At 34.6% G+C, this 26293-nt stretch overlaps 1 protein-coding gene across 1 annotated transcript; it reads right to left on the reverse strand.

Moving 5' to 3' along the window:
• Positions 1 to 19193: 19193 nt before the first annotated feature.
• LOC149545776 (FCS-Like Zinc finger 6-like) lies at positions 19194 to 25838 on the reverse strand. The gene is made up of 2 exons (XM_089790822.1): positions 25028 to 25838; positions 19194 to 19912 (listed from the first exon to the last, which is right to left on the reverse strand). Exons 1-2 carry the CDS (start codon positions 25498 to 25500, stop codon positions 19723 to 19725), a joined length of 663 nt encoding a protein of 220 aa, XP_089646948.1. The 5' UTR covers positions 25501 to 25838; the 3' UTR covers positions 19194 to 19722.
• Between the last annotated feature and the right edge of the window lie 455 nt (positions 25839 to 26293).

Below are 26293 nucleotides of genomic sequence, written 5' to 3' on the forward strand. Positions count from 1 at the left end.
AAGATAGATCACATTGCATGTTTCCATCCATTGTTGCACTCCATTTTCTTGATAATAGCATACCATACTAGGGTGGAATGTCAACTACCAAAACACTCACTATTAACTCTTTACTAGGATAGGAAGATAACCTATAAGGTAATGCATTTATGGTCCCTATGATTGAAATCTCTCTTTGATCCATGGCAGAACACCTACCTTGAGTAGTATCTACTTTCAACCCTAATTCTTTCATGAAGTCAAAGGCCATCACTATGTTTGATGCACTAAAGTCTATCATACACTTTTTTAAGGTTTTCCCATATACCATGATACTTAAGAAAAAGGAGTCAATATTACCTAGACACTGATTAACTGAATCATCCAAGTACATGGGTGGGATTTGGGATACTACCTCTTCCATATCTATTGGTTCACTATTTTCAAAAGGGGTTTCACCTAAATTAAAATTAGGATTAGCACCTTCCTTAACACACCCAACCCATCCCATAACTTTATCCTTATGCTCTGGAATTATCAATAATTCTGAAAGTGGAACTTTCATAGTGATTCGTGACAACATGGATAACATATCAATAGGATAGTTAGGAAAATTTTCAACATGCATATCTTTCACCTCCATTTGTTTTTCAATGGTACCAGCAACATCATGAGTTTTTAATTCATTGCTTCCAGTAGTTACAAGGGATGTTTTTTCCTCTCCATTTTGCTTATCATCATTTTGAGATTTGGGGACCTTTGAGGTCTCTGCCTTCTTAGGTTCCCAATCTTTTTCACCTTCTTGACCTTGATGTTACAATCATCCTTAGGCTTATTTATATCTTCTTCCTTGGGATCTTTCTTCTTAACAAAGATAACATCCACCCTACTAGAATCACGTTTAGATATCATACCACAAGTCTACACTTGTGCAACCATACTAGTAGTAATCTGGTTGATCTCTTCTTTAGTGGGCCCTTTCAAGACTACCTCAACTTTTGAAGAAACTATATTACAAGTAGCATCATTTATTTCATCTTGATGTGAGAAAATATGTTGATGTATAACATTATGCATCTATCTTTTTTCATACACTTCATTCTCAGTATCATCACAGTTAGACACATCATCATAATAATATTGAACAATGTTACACCCCACATCATCAGTATTTTCTTCATGATCAAATTTATCCTCCTCTCCATTTGAGCTTGTGGAGAAAGATATAGCAACAACACAGTATTCTAGTGAATGAGGCAGTTGGCATACTAAACACCATGGAGAATCATCTATCGTGCTAATGGAGGCCTTTTGGAGGGGATTAGGGGTATTCTTCTCACTAGTATTCTTTGTAGGAGGAACAATAGGTTTTCCATCTTTCCATTAGGTAGTGCAGGGATAATTCTGCATCCTATTTTGTCTATTGAAGTTATTAACTTGTGGTTTATCACTAGTATTTTATTTATTAGCATTTCTAGCTAGAGGATTCGTATTATTTAGCAAGTTCAATATTTGATCTATCTTATTTCTAGTAGGATTATCACTTTCCTTTCTGTTGCTATGAGGGTTAAACAGTTTTGGATTATCCCTTCTTCCTAGCTTTCCAGAACCTCTCCTATTATTCTCAATATTTACAACTATTCTAAAAGTATCCCTTTATGTTCTATGATCTTTATCCCTCAAAATGTAGCATCTTATTACTTGGAACAACTTGTACATTCCCTTTTGAAATCTAACATTAAAATCAAAGGTGGATTCATTTTGACTTTTCTTTATCTTATTGAATTCATTCAATATAAAACTAGCATTAGTATTATCCCCATATTGTTCCTTAAAACATTTTTCAAGATCATCCCAAGAGATACTATTGTTATCAGGTAATCTTCTAGACTAGTCCCTAGCATCTTTTGTGAGAGAATGTGCAAACAACTTCATGACCACATCTTCATGCTCAACTTCATAGCCATTTAACATATCCTTAAAATTTCTATGGTGCTCTTCACCACTGATAGCATTATTTCCTAAATATTTAGTAGCCTTGTCTCTCAAATCATTTGGGATAAGATTTGGATGTCCAAAGATCCCTAGGAAAGACATTGTTTATATCTCTCCATATACATAAATCTCTTTGTGAAACCTACAACACTGGTAGAGCTAGGTCCAACAACTTGACTTTGAACATTCATTTTTCCAAGTTGACCCCCAATTTGTTAGGCTACTATGGTAGAGGAAGAAGATGGGATAGATTGAGAAGCAGTGGCATTACTCATTATAGGACCACAAGCAGTATTAGAAGACATTCTTAATGAAGGTTGACCTTGGCCTATATTCAAACTTGGGGCAAACTTTAGAAATTAAATTTTATTCCTCATTTCTGTTGCTTTAGCTTCATTCTCCACCTTCTCAAGTTCTTTAGATAAATCCTCTCACTCCTTCTTATCCTTTTCCAATTCTAAATCTATATTGGACATGGTAAGGACATTTTTGGATACAACTAGTTCATTTATCTTAACACTAGTTACTTTTTTCTTAAATCTATATTGGACATGGTGAGGACACTTTTAGATACAACAATTGGTTCATTTATCTTAACACTAGTTACTTTTTTCTTACTCTTGTCAACAGCTTTGGTGGTAAAATCTATTATATTAGCTTCAATTTTGTCCCCAATGGGTTTATATGGATGAATCTGTTCAACCACAGGACCCTTATTTTCTTGTCCAGTCCACTCATACTCTTAAACTTTGGATCTCATTTCTCTAATATCTCCAAATAGATCAAAATGTAAAGAAGTAGACTTATCTTCTAACTTCTTGTTTTGTTCTTGCAATGCAGTCATTCTTCTAAGTAGGTTATCTCTTTCAATTAGAGCATTCATAGTAATTTTCTCTTTCTCCTTTTCCAAACATATGTGTTTAGCATCTTCTTCAGCAACTCTTTTCCTAAGGGTTTCTACTTCTATTAGTAGATCATCAGGGATTGTAATGGTTGTTTCTAATTCAGTGGGATCACTTAGATCAATGAAGTTTCTCTTAGTAAAAGAAACATGCCTAGGGTGAGATCTACTTGACTAGACACTTCTAGATCTCAATGCTAATTTACTCCTCCCAAATCAGTTAATTTGAAAGTAGTTTCCCCCATGCATGACACTAGTTTATCTTGGTAAATTTGTTCTTCTTGAAAAGGTGTTGTAAAAAGCCAACCCAGAAGCCTAGTAGTCTCAGACCTATGGGATGAGATTTCATTTTACACTATAGGTTGGTATTGAGGATTATCTCTAGCCTTCCATGTATGGCTAGCCTCCACCCATTTTTGCCCAATTTTTCCTACCATCTTTTGGCAATTTTGTATATAATAAGATTTCTAGGTTCTCTTTTACATACGCTCTTATGTTTTTCCTCCTATCAATCATTTCTTATTATAATATCAGCATTAGCTAACAAAACCTTTGATTGAGTTACCAGCCACTAGTGGAAAATATTTTTAATATGGCTATAAGACAGGAAAATGTCACAAGAAAAGAACATTTAAAAATAGATCTGACACAAATCCCCGACACAGAATAACCTTAACATGGTACACTCCAAAAAATGTAAACTCAGTCTTGCAAACAAGGCATTGTTTAGACACAACCAACACCATGTAGCTCCTATGGTATTGGAACTTATTAGATTCTCAAGGTTTGTCTCTTAAAATAGACCAATACAATCACAGGAAAGAAAAAACTAAACATATGACTACAGATGTACAATATATACCAAAGACTCTAGTATTTTAAGCAATGAGTTTCTTCGCATAGTTCCCCAGTAGAGTCATCATTTTGTTGGAGTTTTGAAACAATACCAAAATACCACATAAGGAGATACATAGGGATTAGCTACTTCCTATTTGTAGCAAGACCTATTTGGATCTAGACCAACTAAAAAAATCAATAATGCTTCCTACACTTTAGGCTCTTCTAACCAAGGTAAGTGTACTTGGGGATTTCATAATCTATGCATGTTTTCACACCACACATCCCTTAAAAGAAGATTTGGTCTCTTAATCTTCTTGGAATTGAAATCAAATGTTGAATTATAGTAGCTAACTACAAACTCAAAAGTTATTGCAATAAGTGAATGACCAACATTTAATTCATTACCAAAAACTTAAGATATTAATTTGATTTGAAATGTGATCTGTGCATCTAAATGACTACTTCAATTTGTACTTTACCTCATGACCAGTGCCTTATCCATTGTTACACAGAGTCATATCAATAAATTTTTATCTATTTAATTGACTTGCAACCAAATATATTAGTTGTTAACCCTAAATCCTATTCTTATGATATCTCTTCCATATACTTAAAAACCCTATTGATTCACAGAAGCATTTACTTAATTGCTTGAATTAAAAGCAACAATGAATTGATATACAACTTAACCAAGTTGGATTAAATAAAATGAACTTTGTGTTAGTGTAGTTTTTTATTTCCTAGTAGGTTATTTATTTTTCCCTATATTACTAGGTTTTTCCTACACTTTTATTAATCTCACTTAGATTAATAAATCATGTCTTATTAGGTGAATGGTTGCGAGGTGTCACCTTCCTACATGTGAGCATCCATTAGCTATCTTGGGAAGATGTTTTTCTATCTTTAGTCTAATAGATGGTTGCTCCTCATTGGTCAGTGTTGCCACCTCCTCCCTCTTCCTAGCCTATATAAGCATGTTAACTGACTTCTATTTGTATCTCTTGCTTTTGCATCCTCTTAATGCTATTTTTCTTCTAGCATTTGCATTACTCTCTTGGAGAGTAACTTTATGTTGCTATTTTTATTTTGTATCATTTGCATTCATAGTTTAGATATCTATTTTTTGCACTAGTTTTCTAGGTTATTAATCTTTTCAGATTCTAACATAGTGTCAGAGCATTTCTATGTGTAAGAGTAGATTTTAGTTTTCTTATTTGAGAGATCCAAGTGGGGCTAATAAATCTTATTGTAGATTTTTGGAAAACCCAGTATGCTCTTCTCTTGCATCTTTAGATGATCTTGAGAATTAGAAAAGTTTGACAAAAATGGTTTTAATCTCTAGGGTTTCAATCTCAAATCTGACAACCAACTTACATATTTGGTGTTTACAATTAGTATTGCAGGTTCTAGCATGTCATTGATCGACTTACGTAGCTGATTCAACCTTTGCATGTCATCTTTTGGTTGTTGGGGTCGTTTCTTGGTTGTTGGGGTCATTTTTTGTTGTTAAAGGCATCTAATTTACACTACAACTACATCTTCTATACATCAACAAGAAAAATGCTTTCTAGGTTTTGTTTCGCAACACCAAAAAACCATCTAGGTCTCTTTTAATTTTTGCATGTAATCTATAGATTTTGCAGAATCAAGCATGGAAAGCTACAGCCATACCCTTCTTTATCGGCAATTGCAAATTTGAACATAGTTTTCAAATGCCTTGTTCTTACTCATACGAACTCTAATTTCAACAATTCTTGTTATGAACTTGTCTTTTTTTTTGTGCTCTATCTACTAGAATAGTCATTTTTTAATTTTCATGCATAATTTTTTTAGAAATTGCAAATTCTCGGCCATGACTTTGCACAATTCTCATTTTGGAAACTTCGGAGGATCATAGCTTTCTCATACGACCTCGTATCGGGGCTATTCTTTTTTTGAAAGTGCATATTTTTTGAGTAGATCACATTGGTGTTATTTTTTCCTTGAGTATTGTGCCCAAGTTTCACTTTCAACATATGCTCTTCATGAGAGTTTTGTAATGCATTGAAATCAAGACCAATTAGTATTTCTTACTAGTGGTGGTTGTAAATGCACTAAAATAAAGTACCAAATCATATTTCTTTGTGGTGGGTGGGGTGTTATCGTGGTTGAGTTCTCTTCTTTTTAGCATTTCTTCTTTGCATTTCTTCATCATGGATCAAACAAATATGCCCACCCTAACTCCATACAATTACTTTGAGTGGAAATCACACATTAGAATTTACTTAAGGAAAGTTAAATTAAATAGAATAACTATGGGACTTCAAACTGAACCTAATAAAGATGAAGATAAGCTTAAGTGATTTAACAAATGTGATGAGGCATATGGAATATTGTGTTTGTCTATTTCTCCTAACTTGTTATTTCACATTGAGTCTTTAGATATACCAAATGAAATATGGACAGAGCTAGAATCAGTATTTCGCACACAAGATTCAATGAGGGGTCATATGTTGAAAAATGAACTAATTGTTTTAAGTCCAGGAAATTTCAACACAATCCAGGATTTCTTCACGAAATTGAAATCACTAAGGTTGCAATTAAAACAATGTAGAATTAAAAAGAAAGATGAACAATTGATTCTTAGTATTCTCTCTAAGATAAGTTTAGAATATTATGTGTTTGTCTCTACCTTCTATGCTACTAAGGGTGCACTTGGTACTCAATTTACCATGCCATCTTTAGATGATTTTACTATCAATCTCACTCAAGAATAGGACAAGCTAATCTAGATGTGCACTCTTAAGTCCTATAAGTCATATGCCTTGGCTACTAACCAAGGTACAATAGAACAAAAAAGACAAAGTAGTAACTACAATAGTAAGGATGAGAAACAAAATAATAGCAAGGAGAAGAAGGATTAGATACCAGTTGCTTCAAAAGCAACTATTGATACCCCATCTTCCAAGGTTGATAAGCCTAAGAAAGAAAAAGTCCAATGTGCCTATTGTAGAAGACCCAGTTATGATGAACATAAATGTTTGAAGAAACAAATTGATCACTTGACACACATTCTTGAGAAGAATAACATTAGTGTTCTTGATTCTATCAAAAAAAGTTCTAATGAAGGGTCTAACAAGGAGAAAGAAAATATCAAGGGGAAAAGAAAGGGCAAGGCCCTTGTTGTCGTTGCTTCCTCACCATCCACTTGGGTTCTTGATTCAGGTGCTTCGCAGTACATGGCTTCATCTAAGGAAGAACTTGCATCATTTAAGTTGTGTACTATGCCTTCTATTTTGATGGGTGATGACACTCCTATTGAAGTGTGTGGGAGAGGATCTGTTGATGTGGGGGATGGCACATTCCATGATGTTCTTTACATACCCTTATTATCAACTCATCTCCTATCAGTATACCAAATCACTCACACAGTTTTAGGAAAGTGGGTTGAGTTCACTCCTAATTTAGTGGAGATATGTGAGTTGCACAGTGGTTCTACAGTTGGAGTTGGGAGAGTAGATCATCAGTCACAACTCTATCTATTTTCTCACTTTGTTCCTGATCCTCCTTTGACTATTTTTCTCACTCACTCTAATGATGTGAGTAAATTATGGCATGAGTGGTTTGGCCATCTTAACTTCTACGACTTGCATCAGCTCAACCAATAGAGCATGGTCACAAGGTTTCCTTCAGTTTGGTTCTTAGATGGTGTTTGCCAAGGTTGCATTCTTGGTAAGTATCCTAAGGAAAAGTTTGACAAAGGTAAGGCATAGAGAGTTTCACAAATACTAGAGTTAGTTCATAGTGATTTGGCTGGTCCATTTCAGCATCCTTCTTTTAGCAAGGCTTGATATGTCCTCACATTCATTGATGACTTTTCTTGATACACTTGGGTGTACTTTCTCAAATAGAAGTCAAAGGTATTTGATCATTTTTGGGAATTCAAAACTTTTGTAGAGAAGTAATCTGGGAAAGCCATCAAATTTTTGCACATAGACAATGGTGGTGAGTATGTCAACCATCGATTTGAGAGATTTTACACTTCAAAGGGAATTAATTTGTAGCATTCAGTTCCATACACTCCTTAGTAGAATTTTGTTGTAGAATGGAAGAATAGATCTTTAAAGGAAATGGAAAACTATGTGATTCACTCTAGATCTCTTGCACCACAATATTGGGTAGAGGTCATTAACTGTGCTTGTTATATCTAGAACTATGTTCCTCACCGAGCCTTGAAGGAAGTTACTCCTTTTGAAGCTTGGAGTGGTCAAAAACCATTAGTTAAGCACTTTTGATTTTTTGGCTCTCCTACATGGGCCCATATTCCTGTAGAGAAATACAAGGCCTTGGATCTATAGAGTAGACATTGCATATTTGTAGGTTATTCTGATGGTGTGAAGGGTTATCAGTTGCTCCACCCTACTGTGCATGAGTTGTTCATTGAGAGGAGTGTTTAGTTTGAGGAGGGATCTTCAAGCTCACTTTCTATCACTTCTCCAACTCCTTCTACTTTGACATTGGAGTCACTTGGAATACATGACAGATCTTTTGATGAGTTAGATTCACCTGAGCAATCTTCTACCTCCACTTCCGATTCAGAGAGTGATTCAAAGGACTCACCTCCTTCCTCTCCTAGTCATCATTCAAAGGTTGATGATTAGCTTCCAGATTCTCTATCTTTTGATCCACTTTGGGCTAGATAGACCTTGCAGTCTGCAAGTGATTGGGTTGGGGATCCATTCAACACCAAGTAGACTCGTTTAGAGTTCTAGGATGCTCTTCATGTCTTCATTGTTACTGCCTTAGATCCACAATCCTTTCATGAGTCTTCAAGTATTGCTGAGTGGGATACAACTATGTAGGAAGAGTATAGTTCCTTGATGAGGAACCACACCTAGGATCTTGTTCCTCTTCCTAAGGGAAGAAAACTTGTTGAATGTAAGTGGATCTATTAGAAAAAATTTGTAGCAAATGGATCAGTTGACAAGCATAAGGCTCGCTTGGTCACCAAAGGATTTTTTTAGGTTCCTGGGATTGACTACTTTGAGACTTTTGCACTAGTTGCCCAAATGAATTTCGTTTGACTTGTTCTTGAAATTGTTGCAGCTAATCATTGGGAAGTACATCAGATGGATGTGAAGAGTGTTTTTCTTCATGGTAACCTTCATGAGGAGATCTACATGGAGCATCCATAGGGCTTCCTTCAGGATTCTTCACCTTTTTACCATCTTCAAAAGTCTCTCTATGGCCTCAAATAGGCTCCTTAGGACTAGTATGACAAGATGGACTCCTTCATTCTATCAGTTGGGTTCACTCGATGCCATTCTGATCCTAATGCCTACATTCTACAATAGGGTGATTCACTCCTATTTTTGGTTTTGTATGTTGATGACTTGTTGATCATAGGAAGTTCTTCACCCACGATTAAGGCTATCAAAGTTTCCCTTCAGGATAGTTTCTTGATGACTGACTTGGGCTTGTTGCATTATTTTCTCGGGATTGAGATCTTTCAGTCTCCTTTCGAGATCACAATCATACAGTCCAAGTATGCTCTAGATTTACTCTCGAGGTTTCATATGGTTGATTATAAGCTTGCTCTAAGTCCCTTCCTTTCTAGAGTCAAACTTGAGGCACAGTGTTCTTCTCCATTTGTTGATGGCACCTTGTATCACCAACTTTTTGGGAGTCCCATTTATCTGACTCGTATGAGACCCAACATTTCATATGCTATAGGCATGGTCTCTAGGTTCATGCAAGAGCCTCATGAGTTGCACTAGAAAGTAGTCGAGAAGATTCTTCATTATATTCAAGGTTCTCATAGTTATGGGATTCACTAAGCAACATCTATTGAGCTTGATTTGGTGGGCTACATAGATTCATATTGGGTGGGTGATTCTTAGGATTGTAAGTCTACTTCAAGTTACAACTTCTCACTTGGTTCAAGTGTTGTTTGTTGGTCGAGTAAAAAGAAGTTTGCTATTGCTCTATCTTCTACTAAGGCTAAGTATCAGGGGGCTATGAATGTTGCCACTGAGGCCATTTATCTTCAACATCTTCTTACTAAGTTTGGTATCTAGATTAGACAACCAAAAGTCATATTTTGTGACAACTAGACTGCCATTTAGATCTCACAAAATCCGATCCATCATCAGCAAACCAAACACATAGAGATTCACATGCACTACATCCAAGAGCTCATCCATGGTCATGTCATTGACCTTTGCTATTGTCTGACTTCCAAGTAGGTTGCTAATATCTTAACCAAACCCTTCACTAAGAGCAAGTTCCTTTATTTGTGTGCTTTGTTGGGGGTGCGGGATGCTTCATCTTTTGGAGGGGCCTCTTCCTCTCACTTGGAGTCCTGACTTTTTTGTGGGGGGTCTCTTTTCTCTCTCTTTTGGGGAAATTTTATGTACATGGCTACCTCATTAGGCTTGACTCGTCAGGACATTTCTACATCCACCTAAGCTTCACTTATGGGGGGGTGTTAGTGTATTTTTTTATTTCCTAGTAGGTTATTTATTTTTCCCTATATTACTAGGTTTTTCCTACACTTTTATTAATCTTTCTTAGATTAATAAAGCATGTCTTATTAAGTGAATGGTTGCGAGGTGTCACTTTCCTACATGTGAGCATCCATCAGCTATCTTGCGAAGATACTTTTCTATCTTTAGTCTGATAGATGGTTGCTCCTTATTGGTCAGTGTTGCCACCTCCTCCCTCTTCCTAGCCTATATAAGCATGCTACCTAGCTTGTATTTGAATCTCTTGCTTTTGCATCCTTTTAATGCTATTTTGCTTCTAGCATTTGCATTACTCTTTTTGAGATTAACTCTATGTTGCTATTTTTATTTTGTATCATTTGCATTCATAGTCTAGATATCTATTCTTTGCACTAGTTTTCTAGGTTATTAATATTTTTAGATTCTAACACTTTGTTCATTTAATCTCAGAATGACAAACATATGAAAAGGAGACATAAAATTAGGACATAGATATTCTGTAACTTCCTTTTGTATTAATCTTCTTGAGAATGATACATGTGTTTGATACAAGACTAAAAATATAAATCAAGATTTGACAAAGTATTCAATTCATTCATTCACTATGTTCCTAAAATAAAAACTTGACAAAACAAAAATCAATACAAGAAATTGGACCAACTACAAAATAGAATTATAACTAAAATGAAACAAAATTTGGACCTTCACTCAACATCTAGGAAATCCTTTAATAGAAACAAGGATTGCAAAAAGCTTCATATGGGAGGATACCTATTCAAAGTCCAGTTACAATTTTCTATATATAAGATAAAATAGTTACAAATAGAATATTGGAGATAGCCAAAATTTGAGCAGCTATTAGTTCTGATGTTCAGGTCAACTATGTAATTTGCAATAGGAGCACACCTACAAGAGGTGACCCAAAAAGATAAGGTGTCTCTATCAAATAGTTATCCTCCCTCTTTATATTCTTGACTTTTCTGCATGCTCAATCACTATATTCAGATGGCTAGGCTTTGATCCTAGCTACAACCTCCCAGATGGCAATGTCAATATCAATATCCAACCAGGTGGCATCTCTAATTGTGTTCAACTCATCAAGGCACTTGTTCCACTTTGCATTTGTTATTGTCTTTACTTCTACAGAAAATTTTCCCATATCCAACTCAATTTTGTTTAATAGATCAATCATAACATATACCATCGTGACATCTGTTTCATTATTTTAATATACAAAAGATCTTGCATGTTTCAAGATGTCATCAAAAGAGGAAGACCATTCCCATCATTCCCTCACATTCCCACTCTCATCAATGATGCTAGGTACAAAATTATGGGTCCCTATGGTAATTATTTTCATTTTATTTTGGACCAATTGTGATTTACCTAAGAAAAAATGATTTAATTCTTTAACTCTATTAATCAAATTTCTAATAGGGATAATTACTCCCTTAGGTAACTCCTTTTTTTGTGTCAACATTGGTACAAGACTATTAAAAGTTTGTGTATATGGGTCCCATGTTGTAAGTAAAGGGAATAACAAAGATAATGTTTCTAAGCATTGAGACTTGGCTCTCTGCAAAGCAATATTAATGCTATGTACATTTTGTGAGGAGTATTTCAAAGCACCTATTTTATGAATCGCTAAGTTTTGTATTCTTCTAACTTCTACTTCTTTTGAAAGTTTTATTTACCATTTAAATTTCTTGCCTCTGATTGTGTGAATCCCTTGGTTGTCACTTTGTAGTCTACCTTTATGCTTAACCTCTTAAGCCTATGACCTAGGGATCTATAACACCCCACCAAGGGATCCAAAAGAATTAACCTAAAGTTTTACTAAGTTTTCCAAACTTTTTTTTTTATAAAGAAAGAATAACATACATGTCAAACACAAAGTAGTGGAAGTAATAACATATAATCATAACCAAACAAACATATCAGATTACATTCCTTAAGGATCCGAAGACATTGAGTCACATTTAAATTTAAATAATACTAAGTCTAATAAATCCCACATCCACATGAAAGAATAATTATAAGTCCAAGTCCATTTAAATAATTTATTTAGTTTTTCCAAATGCCACTTGGCAATAAAATTTGGAATGCTCAATCATCCACTGTACACGTCACAAGGTATGAAAGGTTGAAAGAATATACATTTAAAATACATTACATCATCCCTTTCAAATCCATGAAACAAAGTACAATACAACAAGTAAATATCATCCACCATAAAGATATAACCATCCATCATAATACACAAAGCTAGAATGAAAGGAAAAGCAGACAAGCAACTCCAGTCATGGCAACAATGGATGGATCTCAATGGTAAGAGTAAAAAGCACTACCACCTGACTGCATGGTAACCCAAAAAGGCCCACTCCCACCGTGCTAAGGAGATAGTCTCAAGTTCTAAATAGGATATCAATCCAAAAATCAAAAGTAATATCGAAGTCCAAGAAACCCTAAAAGTAATCTAACTCAAAGGTTCCAAGATAGATCAACATCTAGACCTAGAGGCAAACATAAACACGTAAGAAACCTACTATGTAAGCGGGCAAGTTTCATCACACGAATCAATGCTAGAGTCACCCTAGCAGTCTAACTTGACCCTGGCCCTCTAGTGACTCTATGTGGCACTAATATCCTTTCGTACTGACAAGGCATACTAATGATACATGGTCGCAACCAAGCATTCTCTCTACTCCCATCTTAGTTTGTACTAGCACTTGAGGCATGGGCAAGAACATAAAAAGACTCTTATTATGTTCATTTTATTCTCATTTAGTGTAGTGTTTTCACTTATTGAACAACTTACAATGGGTTACCCTGGTAGCCACTTAGGGCCCTGGCCTCCATTGCAAGCCACTTCTCGACATTACATATAGATAACCTACCCTAAGCTCATAAAATCACAAATCAAAAAATCATAATTTTCCTGTCAGACCTATACAAGTGACTAGAAAACATCAAAAGATAATTCACTACAACACATCAATTCTCTATGGGTAACTAGAAAGCATCCCAAAAATATTGATTGAAGACTCAGAAAGGTTAAATAAAATATGTCATAACATTCACCTCAGCTTCACACTAGGACATTGAAAGCAAGAATCAACAATATAACCAAACTCATCATAGAGTATACCAATCACATTACCATGGTTGAGTTTAAAAGATCGAGGTCAAATCAGCATAACACCACAATCATAAAACTTCCAAGCCTTTGGTAGACATCCTAAAACTGGTCAAGACTCTAGTCAACCCAAACACAAAGCATAGACAACATACAGATTACAATGTAGTTCATAATTTGGTTTGATTTGAAAACACGTAGTTGAGTCAATAGTAAGGTTTTCAATTGTAAGTTTCAACTAGATTAAACTCATAGTTTACCCTTACGAATAAACCCATTCTTATATTTGAATAAAACATACAATTACCCTAATTTGATTTCAAGTTAATTATTCAAAATAGTTTAAGGGTAATTATTTATTTAATTACTAAAAATAATAACTATTGATTTCCAAATAAAATAATTACAATTTTGTCAAAATCAAAATTAATAATAATAAAATAAATTTAAAATTTTATTAATAATATTCATTATTAATCAATCTTAATTATACTAAATTTAATTAATAATTATAAAATAAACCATGAAATTAAAATTCATTAATTATTTATTAAATTATTAATAAATAATAATATAAATTAAATATAATTAAAACTTATTAAATATTAAATTAAAAAATTAAAAAATTAAAAAAAGCAACACTTATATTAAATACAACGTTTAGGGCTCGTTAGCCTTCAAAGGTTGTGCGGCCCTTACGAATGTCAGTCGCAGTTGGTACTGTGGTCAACACAGCATAGTCAGGTGCCACTAGAGGTGGAAGAAAGGGGCGTTGTGGGGTTTCCCCAACCCCTTCCAATTATGTATGTATGTATGTATGTATGTATGTATATATATATATATATATATATATATATATATATATATATATATATATATATATATATATATATATATATATAATTTTTATTTTTATTTGTTTAATAAAAGTCCTAGCAACTCTTTCATAGGGAAAATATAGCCAACCATACAAATTTTCAAATTAAAATTTTCTTTTCAATTCTAAACCCTTCCTAGTTTAAATTCTAATTTGTAAAATTACTGAACAAGGATTCTGCAATGTTTTAATCTTTACGTAAATAGAAGATTCAACATGCATACCAGTAATTCACAATATTGAAATATTTGTTACAAAGAATTTATGATAAACATTTCACAGTCACGAAGAAGACATGAATAATATATATAACGTAATTAACCGTGCAAATCAAAATACAAGAATCTACCTAGATTCTAATGTTAAAATCGCAAACACCCAAAAGATTTGTGAGAGAAATTTCTTTTCTCAAAACCTTCTCTCCGAAAATTCCTTCTCCAAAATTCATGGTTCCTTTCCAAAATTTCGATCTTTTGAAGATGAACCCTCAATTGTTGATAAGGATTTCTCTCCTAAATTCGGGGCACTAATTGTGCAATCAACCGAAAGGACTCCTTGCTCACAACTCTTTAACTCATTATTATCTTTCTTTTATATTTTCCATGCTTTAATTTTTTGAAGTGTTAATTGATAAAATATTTATTAACTTAAGTAATAATAGTATTTAACATTTACTTAAAAATAATATCCTAAATATATTATTATTAAATTAAATAAATATTACGCTCTAAAATCAAACTTATAATGTTATCTTTAAATTTAATTCTTTTTATTTAATTAATTTCTCAATTAATTAAATATTAAAAATATCATAATAATTTTCCATTAAATTCAATCATTAATTTAATCTTTTAGTCAGACTTAATTAATAGAAATATCACCAAAGGCCTATAGGACAAAATATGAAAACCCATCATAGAAAAACACATACAAGATCAAACTATAGGGTTATAATCATGAATTTACATCATACGATGCACTCAAAAGGTAATCAACTTAGATACCTATCCTAATTTTCTAAGACAAATGAGTTTAAAGGTTAGGATTTGTACTCAAGAATTTATCTCCCCTCTCTTAGCATTGATATAGTGTGATAGGGTATGCTCATCCTAGCAATTCAGGGAAGTCAATACCTAGTACCTACAATCTGCATAAAATCGACGCATATACAAACACATATTTACTAAGCTAAATAGGAAATGACAGGAAGTGGTGCATCGAGTAGATCCTGACTAATAGGTAAGTATGACTCCCTTCTTTAACCACATCAGAAACGTCATACATAAAGAAAATATACACGCACACCATACACATGCAGTATGGGGTAAGTATCCATAAGGAAACACTTATAATAATCCATCTAACTAATCATCATCACATAACTGAAATTAGTGTAATAATCATCATGCATACTTGAAATAAATAGTACCAATTAGTCTCATCATAAAATCAACTGAATATGAAACAATATCTGATAATCTAAAAGATAGTGCTACTAATCATCAAGCATAAATTGGCCTAAAAGAGTTCGGCAATAATAACAAAATGCAAACTATAGGCAAGCACTATAGGATCACTACTTTGAAAGCCTTGCCATTGCTTTGCAACTTCTTTTCTACTCTATGCACTTAACTATGCGACTGAGCGCCTTCATAAATCTTAGTATCTTCTTAACTATGTCGCATGATCGCATTTCAATCTCAACCTTTGCATTTCTTGCTCACGAGCACGTGAAATCCTTTTTAAAACTAAGAAGTTGTTGCATTGCTACCTTCATTCCTTCTTAAGATGTTAATTGTGCGACTGCACAACCAGACAACTATTTATGAGCTCTTAGTTGTTTCACTAGTGCGTAGTCTTCCATTTAGCTTAAAGCTTCTAGTGTGCAACTATGCAATCAAAGAATCCTTTAAAGGTTACAATCCCTTTCGTCAGATCGCAACTTCATTTAACCCTTCACCTCTAAATTGCGCAACTGCGCGACTAAGCACCTTTTATGTTCTTAACAACTTCTCCAAGTCGCAGATTAAGTTTTTCATGTGCTTTCTAATTGCACGACTGCATGATTGAACAATAATTAACAAGCTCTTAATCGTGTCACCCAGTCGCGACCTATATCTCTTGTTATCTTTTAAGCCTCATGACCACGCGATCAAGGATTTTATCATGTGTACTGACAATTGCGCACAATCATTATTATCTTAGGATGATGTGCTTTTTAGGCTCTGACCATGAGACTAGAACTGGTCGCTGAGTTGCTTCATTATCATGACCACCTGAACTTTAAGCAGTGAAACAAAAATTGGCACTTTTTAACCTTGGTCGCACAGTCGCACCATTACGTGACTGTTATAATCCACAAGCCTTCTCAGATGCCTCCACGTGTCAAATCCTTTGAACTGCAAGAGGGTTACGACTGAGCGATAACCTCATTTTGCACAATCACTTGTTAAAGCTATAAGCTCATTTTGTTATTGTGCGACCATGAGACTATCTACTTTCTTGACTTTTTTGCTCATTCTTTGTCTAAAATGACCATATGTAGCTAACCACTGCGACTAAGCGATCAAAGAGTTCTTAACTATTTCGCACAGTCACAACATATAGATGTTAAGAGCCAAATCACGTAACGACCATGCGATCAACTTGGTTGCATAGTCAAACTTTCAAGAAATTCAAAGATCTTTTATAAGATAAAACATATTTTAAAAGAGAGAGGGTTTCTAGTGGAAACAAGCATATGTGTTATGAACTTGGGGATTTTTTAGGTTAACTTTGCATATGAAAACTGCAAACACTAACTGCTTGGGATGAGAAACTAGATTTTCACAATGAATATTCAGGATTTCAAGCTAAATGAAAATACAAGCCAACATGATCTAAGTTGCTTTTGCCATTGGAGGCCAAACAAAAGAGTTTTGACATCAAGGGACGAGATCCAAGTACATCCATCAAGTCTTCCCCTTTCTTTTTTAATTCAATATTTAAGGGAATTGTAACATCTACTACATCAGGTTTTGTTTTACATGATTTCTTTTTTGCTCTTATGTTAAGTCAAAGCTATTACATCAACATTCTTGATCACAAACTTAAGAGACAATTGCAGCTACATAGTATAATATACTCCATTGTGTTTAGATCTAATCTCTACTACATGACAACAAGCTTTTAATTATATTTATTTCAATTCAAACTTAAATCCTACGCAAGGGCTTGATCAAAGCAAGGGCTTGATCAAAGCAAGCCCATTTCTTCAACCTTCTTCCCCTTATTTCTTGTGCAAGAACAAGTGGAGTTCTAAATTTGGATTTCAACAGTTTTAGAACTAGTGGCAGATACTCCACAGATTCCATTATATTGAGGGTCTCTAGGACTAGGTCAACTTTTTCGAACAATGTCAACTTTGTTTGGCATAGTTGTTTAGATCTGGAATTTTGAGTCTAAAGTTATAGGTGTCAAAATGTCAGGTCCATAACCATTTCTGATTCTGACAGATTCCGACTTTTCTGTGATAGTCAAAAGCAGAACTGAAAATCATTCGTCCTCTTCTAGTTTCTATTTTTATCTTGCACTTGATTCCATAGATTATTAGATTTACAGTACTTCAACTACTATATTTATATGGTACATTCACATACCATCATCATCCCTAACATTAGAAATCACAAAAACTCCACATTTATATAGTCAGATTCAATTTATTGGGAGTTTTATATTTGTAGCCTACCATTGATCACCATTTTCCATTTTCAACATCACAAAAATATTAAATCCTAGAGAATTCCCTAAGAGATTATCATTAGAATGGTTCAAAGGTCTCAATGGATTTACGTTATAATGAAGTGCACAAATACTGTGGTGAAAGATCCCATAAAATCCATTCAGAATTTTAGTTCGCATGAAAAAGTTTAGCAAGAGGAATTACTCAAAATTCATACTAACAAACATTTTGTCAATAGTTCATGTATGCTCAAAGTAAAGGTGCCAGGTTCTTTGTTTACTACTGTAGTTCAAGAGGTTCGTAAGGGATTCGGGTTGGATGACATTGACTTATTAAGGACGACTAAGATTAAATCATTGAGGTCAGTAATATATAGCTTGTGAGCCCCTGGTAAGAGAGCTGAGCCTGTTCTCCCTCGCTGCTCATATTTTAAGGCATTGGATTGGGACCATGGTCACTAGCTGACACTCAAAGAAATATAACTTCTATGATCAATTCACTAGCTGACACAGAAAAATATACATAAATTATCATTAACCATGTCACTCGTGATTTTTAAGAAGAAAAATGAAGCCATTTCTTTAATGCAAATGGTTAGAACTTGTTAGTTACGATCTCTTATACTCCATTAATTTACCACCACCTCAAATTTACTTTGTTTACAACAAAGAATGGTTAATTATGTTTCTGTACCTTATTAATCTACATAGATTTTGTTCCTTTTAACTCGAATACCAGATCACTGCCACAATTGCATGAAATGCTTCTCTAGTGATACTACCCTATTGTCAGAACCTCGTGTTACTGCATTTCTCTTTAGTTTCTAAATACTTTAATTTTCCTTTACCAAGACAGAATCCCGCAAAAACACATTATTAACAAAATAAATAAATAAGTATTTGATTATAGCTAGGCACTGTCTTATTGGTACTTTCTCACAATATTTTCTGAACATGTTGATAATATTATCTTCATCAAAGGCCCATCACTAAAATAAAGAGAATTATTTTTAAATGAAATTTAATTATATTTGATTTGGGTTCATGTGATGTTGCTATTTTAAGTTCAGTTTTCATGTACATCAATATATGAAAATTCTATTCGTGTTTCTTCGGTGATCTCTATTCCTTTGTTAAGCTGCATTATAAGCAATACTTGAAGTCAGACATAGCCTACAGCTATACTTGCAATAATAGCACTAAGGTGATCTGAATTAACAGCTACAAATAATGCTAAAACGTAGAAATAATGGAATACAAGAATTGTCTTAGAAAATTTCAATACATAGATTTTAATTTATTCTCAATATCGTTCTCAATATCTTATCTGTAGATGAAGGCTTCCTTACCATTCATCCAGGTTCACAATGAAATTTATCGCCCAATAAATTGTGATAACTCTTGAGTGCTCATCCATCTCGAGTTCATTGTCTCTATAATAATACTGTAGACATAACCAGTCTGGGATTCATGGAAGTTTTCTTGAATCCTCTCAGTGAGTTTTAAGCAGATCACGGGAAAGCAGAAATTGTATGTGTAATTATACATAAAGGGGCAAAACGCCTCCACAAAAATTCACCAAGGATGGTCATATAGACAATCTGCCGTTTTTCTCTGAAATCGTTAAAAAAACAAAACAATCAAACTGCTTCAGACATGCTAAGAAAAATTATAGCATGTCATAATTTGGCATAGAGCCAAATATGCTCAGGTGATAACTCCGCTAAAAATTCGACTATAGGTTCTACATAAATGGAACTTAATGATAGGCCATAATTTAGGACAGGGTGCTTCAGGCTGCTGCACATCTCCTAGATTGGTTATTCTTAACTTTCCTGGATTGGACATTCTTGCCAATGTTGTGTTGGCGAACCGGAGGAACAGAACCCGTTGCCATGACTTTAACTGAGTGTTTCTCAGCATTCTCATCTATAACAATCTGTTGATAACGGCATTCAGCACTGCAAAAGGCTCTGTCATCCCTGTTAAAGGCAACAAAAGTAGAAATGGTTTATTAATAGGTCAATGTGCTACTAAAAAGCCCAAGATAAGAGAAAGCAGTCGTATTTCTTCAATCCATAAAGCAGGTCTAAGAGAAAATAGCATCAGAACTCCAAATATTAATAGGTTTCACAAGGAAGACAAATGTAGAAGTGAAAATGAATATCTGAGGAAATTTGCACTTAAACAATTTATATATGATCATTCATATCAATGTTGCTAACTGTAATAGCATTGCAGGCATCAAGAAAGAATCAAAGGACAATCTAAAGTTTTAATCTAGTGTCATGGCCATTTGGATTTAATATTGATAGCTGTGCATGTTCTAGCGATCTTGGGTAGTGGCTAAATCATAAACTAAAATGTAACATATTCAAGGGAAGTTTGAAAAAAAAGACCAAGTGTCCTACTCGATAAAATATGCATATTAGTTTACTGTTTAGACATTGTCGCAATCTAACAGTCCAAAAAAAAAGAGTGTAATATTCATATTTTACACATCACTATAAACAGAAATGCCTTCAACTGCAAAGAGCTATGATGAGATTAAAAGAGATGTACAAACTCTATGGATGCTTTGTTCCTTCACTGAAACAATCATATTCAAAGACCATATGAACATTCGTTTCTGGTATTTCATAGAGGAAATACAACGGACAAAAGGATCTAAGAGGACAAAAGCTCAAGATATTAAATTTTTCACTGGACAATTGAGAAGAAATTCATGTCCGCTGCCATGCAATCGGCTGAATTGTGCAGGGAGAACATAAACATCACCATAACAACTCACAGCCAATGCTTGTTTTGCCAAGACCGACTGATAAGCTAAATGAAAGGGAAAATGGATTGACAAATGTGAAAGAAATATCATGCACACAAAAGGTAAGAAATCTGGAGAACAATAAGCAGGCAAACCAATTTTAGACAAGTACAAGTGCAAATAATGCAAAACAAGGCAAACAGATATTACGCATCAAAAACAAAGTCACCGTTCAAACCATAGTAATAAATTATAATGTACAATCTGATTTGTAATCTATGCTTGTTGACTATGGCCAGTTTTTCTTTTTTGCTCCAGTTCCTGGTGGCTATAACCAGGTCTTTACAGAACAAAAAATTAGTAGCCATGTACTATATAAAATAAAATATGGGGGTTTCAAGTTTTTCTGAAAGCATGTGCTGTATTTTTCAATGAATATGGCCAAGTTTATTTGCTAACGTTCAATACCAAACAGTTGGTCTTGAAAGCATCTAAAGGCTTAATGGGGAAAAAGCATCCTCCTTGGAATTTAATCAGATAAAAAGGACACGGAAGAAAATATACATGCATTGGGACCATTCATTGCTCTTTAATAAACACAGAATAACACACTAAATGAAAGGAGAAAAAAGCAGTCAGCTTCAAAGAATTAGCATATCAGATACATTCCAGGGGTCCTGACAACCCCTAAACAAGATAAACAATTTGTGAGAACTATAAATCAAAATAACAGAAACTAATCTGACTACTTATTAAAAGGACTCTGAGAGAAGCCAGATGGAATTTATGGAAATAAATAAAACATTTTAACACCATAAATACCTACATTGAATTGCACAAGCATAATTAACAAAAAAATACTCCACAGGTAATCTCCTTGATAACTGAACTATCCCTCTACTGTTATGCATCTTAGCTAGAATCAGATTCCACAACGCATACATACCTACGTTGAATTTCACAAGTGTAATTAACAAAAATTCTCTTTGCTAACTGTACTGTCCCTCTACAGTTCTGTATCTTACAAATTATCAGATTTCACAGGAACTCTAATAATTTCTTAAGCTGTTGAGACTCAGAAATCAAGTACTAAACAGGGTTTAAAAGAATCTGAGTTCAAAACCTGGTTGTGCTGCATTGTAGAGTGAAGGACCTACAAGCTAGTTGGGAAAAAGCCACTCCACTCGCATGCAAATGTATATACTGGCAGGCATAGTTGAAAATATCGCAATATATTGCAATTCGAATTGACAAATGGAAAGATATTATCTCTCAAAATATCACTGGTGCTAATTTCATATTGGCGGAGCGAGATCAAATGCAAAAAAATCACAGTATATCATGAAATTTGTCCCAAAAAAATCAGTGTTAAAACAATTTAAAAATTAAACAAAATTTCAGGATTTTTTGGACTTTGTAAAGCAATGGAAAGTCACATTTTAACAGTGTAACATTGTTTTTCCATTTCATTCTGACTGGGGGAAAATATTGAGACTTGTTCCATTCTGTTATGAGCGATGCCATTTCATTCTGAGCCACTGCTGGTTGAAATCAGACAGCTATCGTTTTATAATGTAATGTCCCCTTTCTAGCATTCATAGCATGATGTTGTCGTTAGCCTATTTCCCCACAGTCCCGTAGGCTAACTAGGACATTAAAGGGGCTTAGAGGCCATTTGGCCTAGACAGTTCAGTTGCAGGTCTTTTTGAGGGGTTCTGAGGCAACTTTGGGCATACTTACTATTTATAGTAAGTCATCTTGGACATGGCCGGACATTCAGTCACAGTGGTATGTCGATGGTAATTGTTTAAAATCGATAGAAAAACTTATTTATCATTGATAAGATTTGTTATGCATTGATAAAGCCATTTTATAAAGTTAAATTTAAATATTTAACTTTATTAATGCATAGATTATAGTTTGTGGGAAATATTTAAATTAAAAGAGTTCCCTTTATTTTTATAACACATTGGAGACATAAGGTACATAAAGGGAGTTATGTTTTATCCCACATTGAGAAAACAAAGGATTGAGCTCTTGTGAGAACACTATAAAAGAAATGGAAGAGTTTTTTGTTGTATGCTTGGATGAAGATTAATGTTATGTTGCTGGATATCTGATTATCGGGCTTGGAGGACGGAATCCCTCTTTGCTAGCATTCTCTTCACTATTGGAAGACACAGTCAGGAGGATCAATGGTGTTTTCACTTCAGGAAATACACTGGGTTTCATTTGGGGCGTTCGCATAAAGAAATTTACAAGAGTTTGAGGTGCAGATCTGAAGTTAGTTATTGCTATAGTGCTGCATGAACAGTATTTTTGCTACAATCGACATGAACAGTATTTTGCTACAGTACGGCATGAACAGTGTTGGTATCAAGTTTACTTGTTTTTCCGGCTGATTAGAAGTTTGGAAGGCTGCCGACTACATCTGCAAAATACTACGACAACTAATTCCAGGTTTCTTCTGTCAAATTTTGATACTTTGCATAATAATTGTTGAATACAAGTCTGAATAGTTGTTGCAGCCTTTAAGGCAGCTGTAAGTGCACATCTACATTTAAAAATCACCCTTTATCAGCAGATTGAAAGAGTTTCCAGATTTTTCATATATTGTTGAATGTGTGCCAAGTGTTTGTGAAAATGTTATGATGGGTATTATGCATTTTAATGTCACTTCATAGTTGTTCGTAAATCTACTCATTGGAAAGCAATTTATTGAGGAAATCAGCTTTATGAGTTTGCATACAAAGTGTTTGACAATATTCCTTAAGTTAAATTTCTACAAGTCAAAGTTTCAAATCAGGGGAGGATATTACATATAACAAGGTATTGGCTTATTTCTTTGTTTCATATGATAGTCGATTACAATTCTCTTACCATTTCCCTCACAGCTTCCACTCATTATTTGAAGGAATGTGTTGCTTCTTTTCCAAGAAGCCCCTCTTGTTCTACATGATTTATAACTCAAAATGACTGAGTTCAAAACATTTTTCAGCATATGTTCTACAAATTTAGCATATATGTCTGTTTTTTTAGATTATTTTAAGAAATTATATATTTTCAAATGTTCGATAAAAGTACCAATTTTTTCACTAGGTTTTTGGCAATTCCAAGGTTTTGAAATTTTTTTGGGTCGTCAGAAATATTGCTGAGACCGAGTTTTTCAACTATGCTGGTAGGAAATAAGTTAATCTAATCTATAAGCCATCATTCATTTAACTAGACTTACCATATGTCCAGGGATTGAACTGATTTGGTTAAAGCTTTGGGCTCTCATTGTGGAAACCCAAGTTTAAATCCCCATACTATTATCTAATGGAATTCGTAATTCTTAATCAGGTTTTCTATGGTTAGCTCCTAGAGTTAGATTATTAAGTTGTGACTCTTGGTCTTCTGTAATATTCGTCTCAACATTAAAATTAGTCCCTCACTGGATAAAGCTAAATTCCTAATTTTTAAGGTTTAGATGCTCAAACTCAGTGCCAAATAGTTGTTAGGTTGAAAACAAAAAGCAATCCAGATCAGCTTGTTGCCCATCAAATCAAAAATTTTACAAAACACAATTCTGGATCATGTTAGTAAAACATTATGCCCAGAAACTTCTACGCAGATTATCTGGCAGAGCTCTAGCATGCAACTCAGAAATCCTTCTTGTAAAGAAAACTAGTGCGCATAAAATCCTGAAGTGAAATTAAGAAGTGAAATTAAATGCCCCCGAGAAAACAAATTTTCACTTTGAAAGATACTGGGCCTTATTAAAAGACATTTTCTTGGTAAACATACTTTTGGTTTTGATTGTAAGCAGAAAAAAGCAGAGCAATACATACCAATATCACGGACTGTAGAAATTGCATGTCTACAGGAGTTTTAAAATAAAAATCCACAAAAACCCAGCCAAACTCTCACTCCGCCAGAGCTAAATAAAAGGACCAGTTTTCGCTCGACTTGCTGATAAGCTAGTCACAACATAATCGAAGGTAGTTAGGGCACTTCTTTGTCTCTGGGGCAAATCTCCAGCATGGCATACAAAACGGCTGGCGCAAGCCTCGTAATATACCTAGTTACTAGAAAAGCCACCCAGCATTGGTGAATTGGCTAAACCCTAAGTATGGGTGCCTACGAGGGTTCACGATACAAACAAAGGAATTAGGCATCCGATTTTCAAATGCTCTAGACAAAGAAATCAACTTAAAACCAAAATGCAATTTATGTTGAACCCAACCCCTATTTAATTTTGGGCTTTCCAAATCTCATGGCTTGCTTTGGTAAATACGCGTTACATTGATCCATAATCGAGAACACATATCTTTATGGGTAAAATAAGCTACAGTACCTGTACATGTAGATATCCTGACCGTGCCCAAGGCGGCGTGTACATAAAAAGCACGCTTGAAGAAAATGGGCAGGTTCCACAACCCTTACATCATACGCAGAACCAGAAGATCCTCCTACGGAAGGGGTGGCCTCCATGATAGACAAGAAACGATCTCCTCTAAGTTCGCTGGCAGCCCCAATAGAATTTGAAATTGGTTTCTGGCTTTGAATATCTGAATTGCCTAAACGGAAGTGAAATTGGGCACCCAAAGAAGAGACCTGAATTTGATTACTCAAAATCGCCCCATTGCTGCAGTTTTGCACACTCTTATGACCAGATCCAGCTGCCCTCAATTGAGAAGCAACTGGGAAGGTAGCCCTCTGTTTTTCCTTTGGGACATGCTCACTCACAGGGTTGCAGGAACCATAACCCATCTGAGACATACTGGTTGTTCGCCTCATTGAAGGAACACGACGCCGCTTACCCAACATGATTCCTTGTCCCTTTCGTCCTTTACAACACAATAAGCCCTAGTCTCTGGGGTTTTTATTCCGCTATGCAGCCTGAAAATCTGCTAGATTCTCCTCTAAATCATGAGCCGGAAATTCTATTCATTAACAGTGGCCGAGCATTAACTAATCGGCAATCAATACCAGTGCGCTAGCCTAATTGCATTAAACAAGTCGATTCAAAAGCCTCACCGAAGCAGTTTCAGCAGCGAAAGAATCTTCGTCAAGCGCAGAATCGCAGCGATATAATTCAATTAATAGCTGCTGGTAAAATCGATGCAGGGTTTCACAGAATGCATCTACTCTGATCTCTGCCTAACAAATCACAAACAAGTTTTAAAAGGACATAGAAAAGCCAAGTTCTTCCGGTGAATCACCAGTTCAGACGCGGAAAAAATAATTAGTATTTTCTGAACTCTACCCCTTGTAGCATCCCAACCGTTGATAGGATTCCCGATGGCTACGATTCGCCGGGAAATAATTCCTTGACTGCCGCGAAACCTTCTTTATTTGCCGGCAATCTTGGCCGTAGATTCTTTTATTCAACGTGCGTTTCTTTTCATTACCGCCAAAGGAGGAACCCGTCGAGGGCCACATATAACAAAATTTGCTAGTACCTTTAAAGTAGGTATGAAGACAAATTTGTGAGAACTTTTTGGTTTTTTGAAATATTCAATTTACATTGTGTTTTGAAAGATTCTAAGCGTTTTATACTAGATTAAATCCAATGAGTTTTTGAAGGATTATTTTAAGGGTGTGGTCCCTAAAAATTTGT

This window comes from Cupressus sempervirens, chromosome 7, assembly GCF_028749045.1.
Source record: "Cupressus sempervirens isolate cs-2001-9-10 chromosome 7, ASM2874904v1, whole genome shotgun sequence".
Lineage (NCBI taxonomy): Eukaryota > Viridiplantae > Streptophyta > Pinopsida > Cupressales > Cupressaceae > Cupressus > Cupressus sempervirens.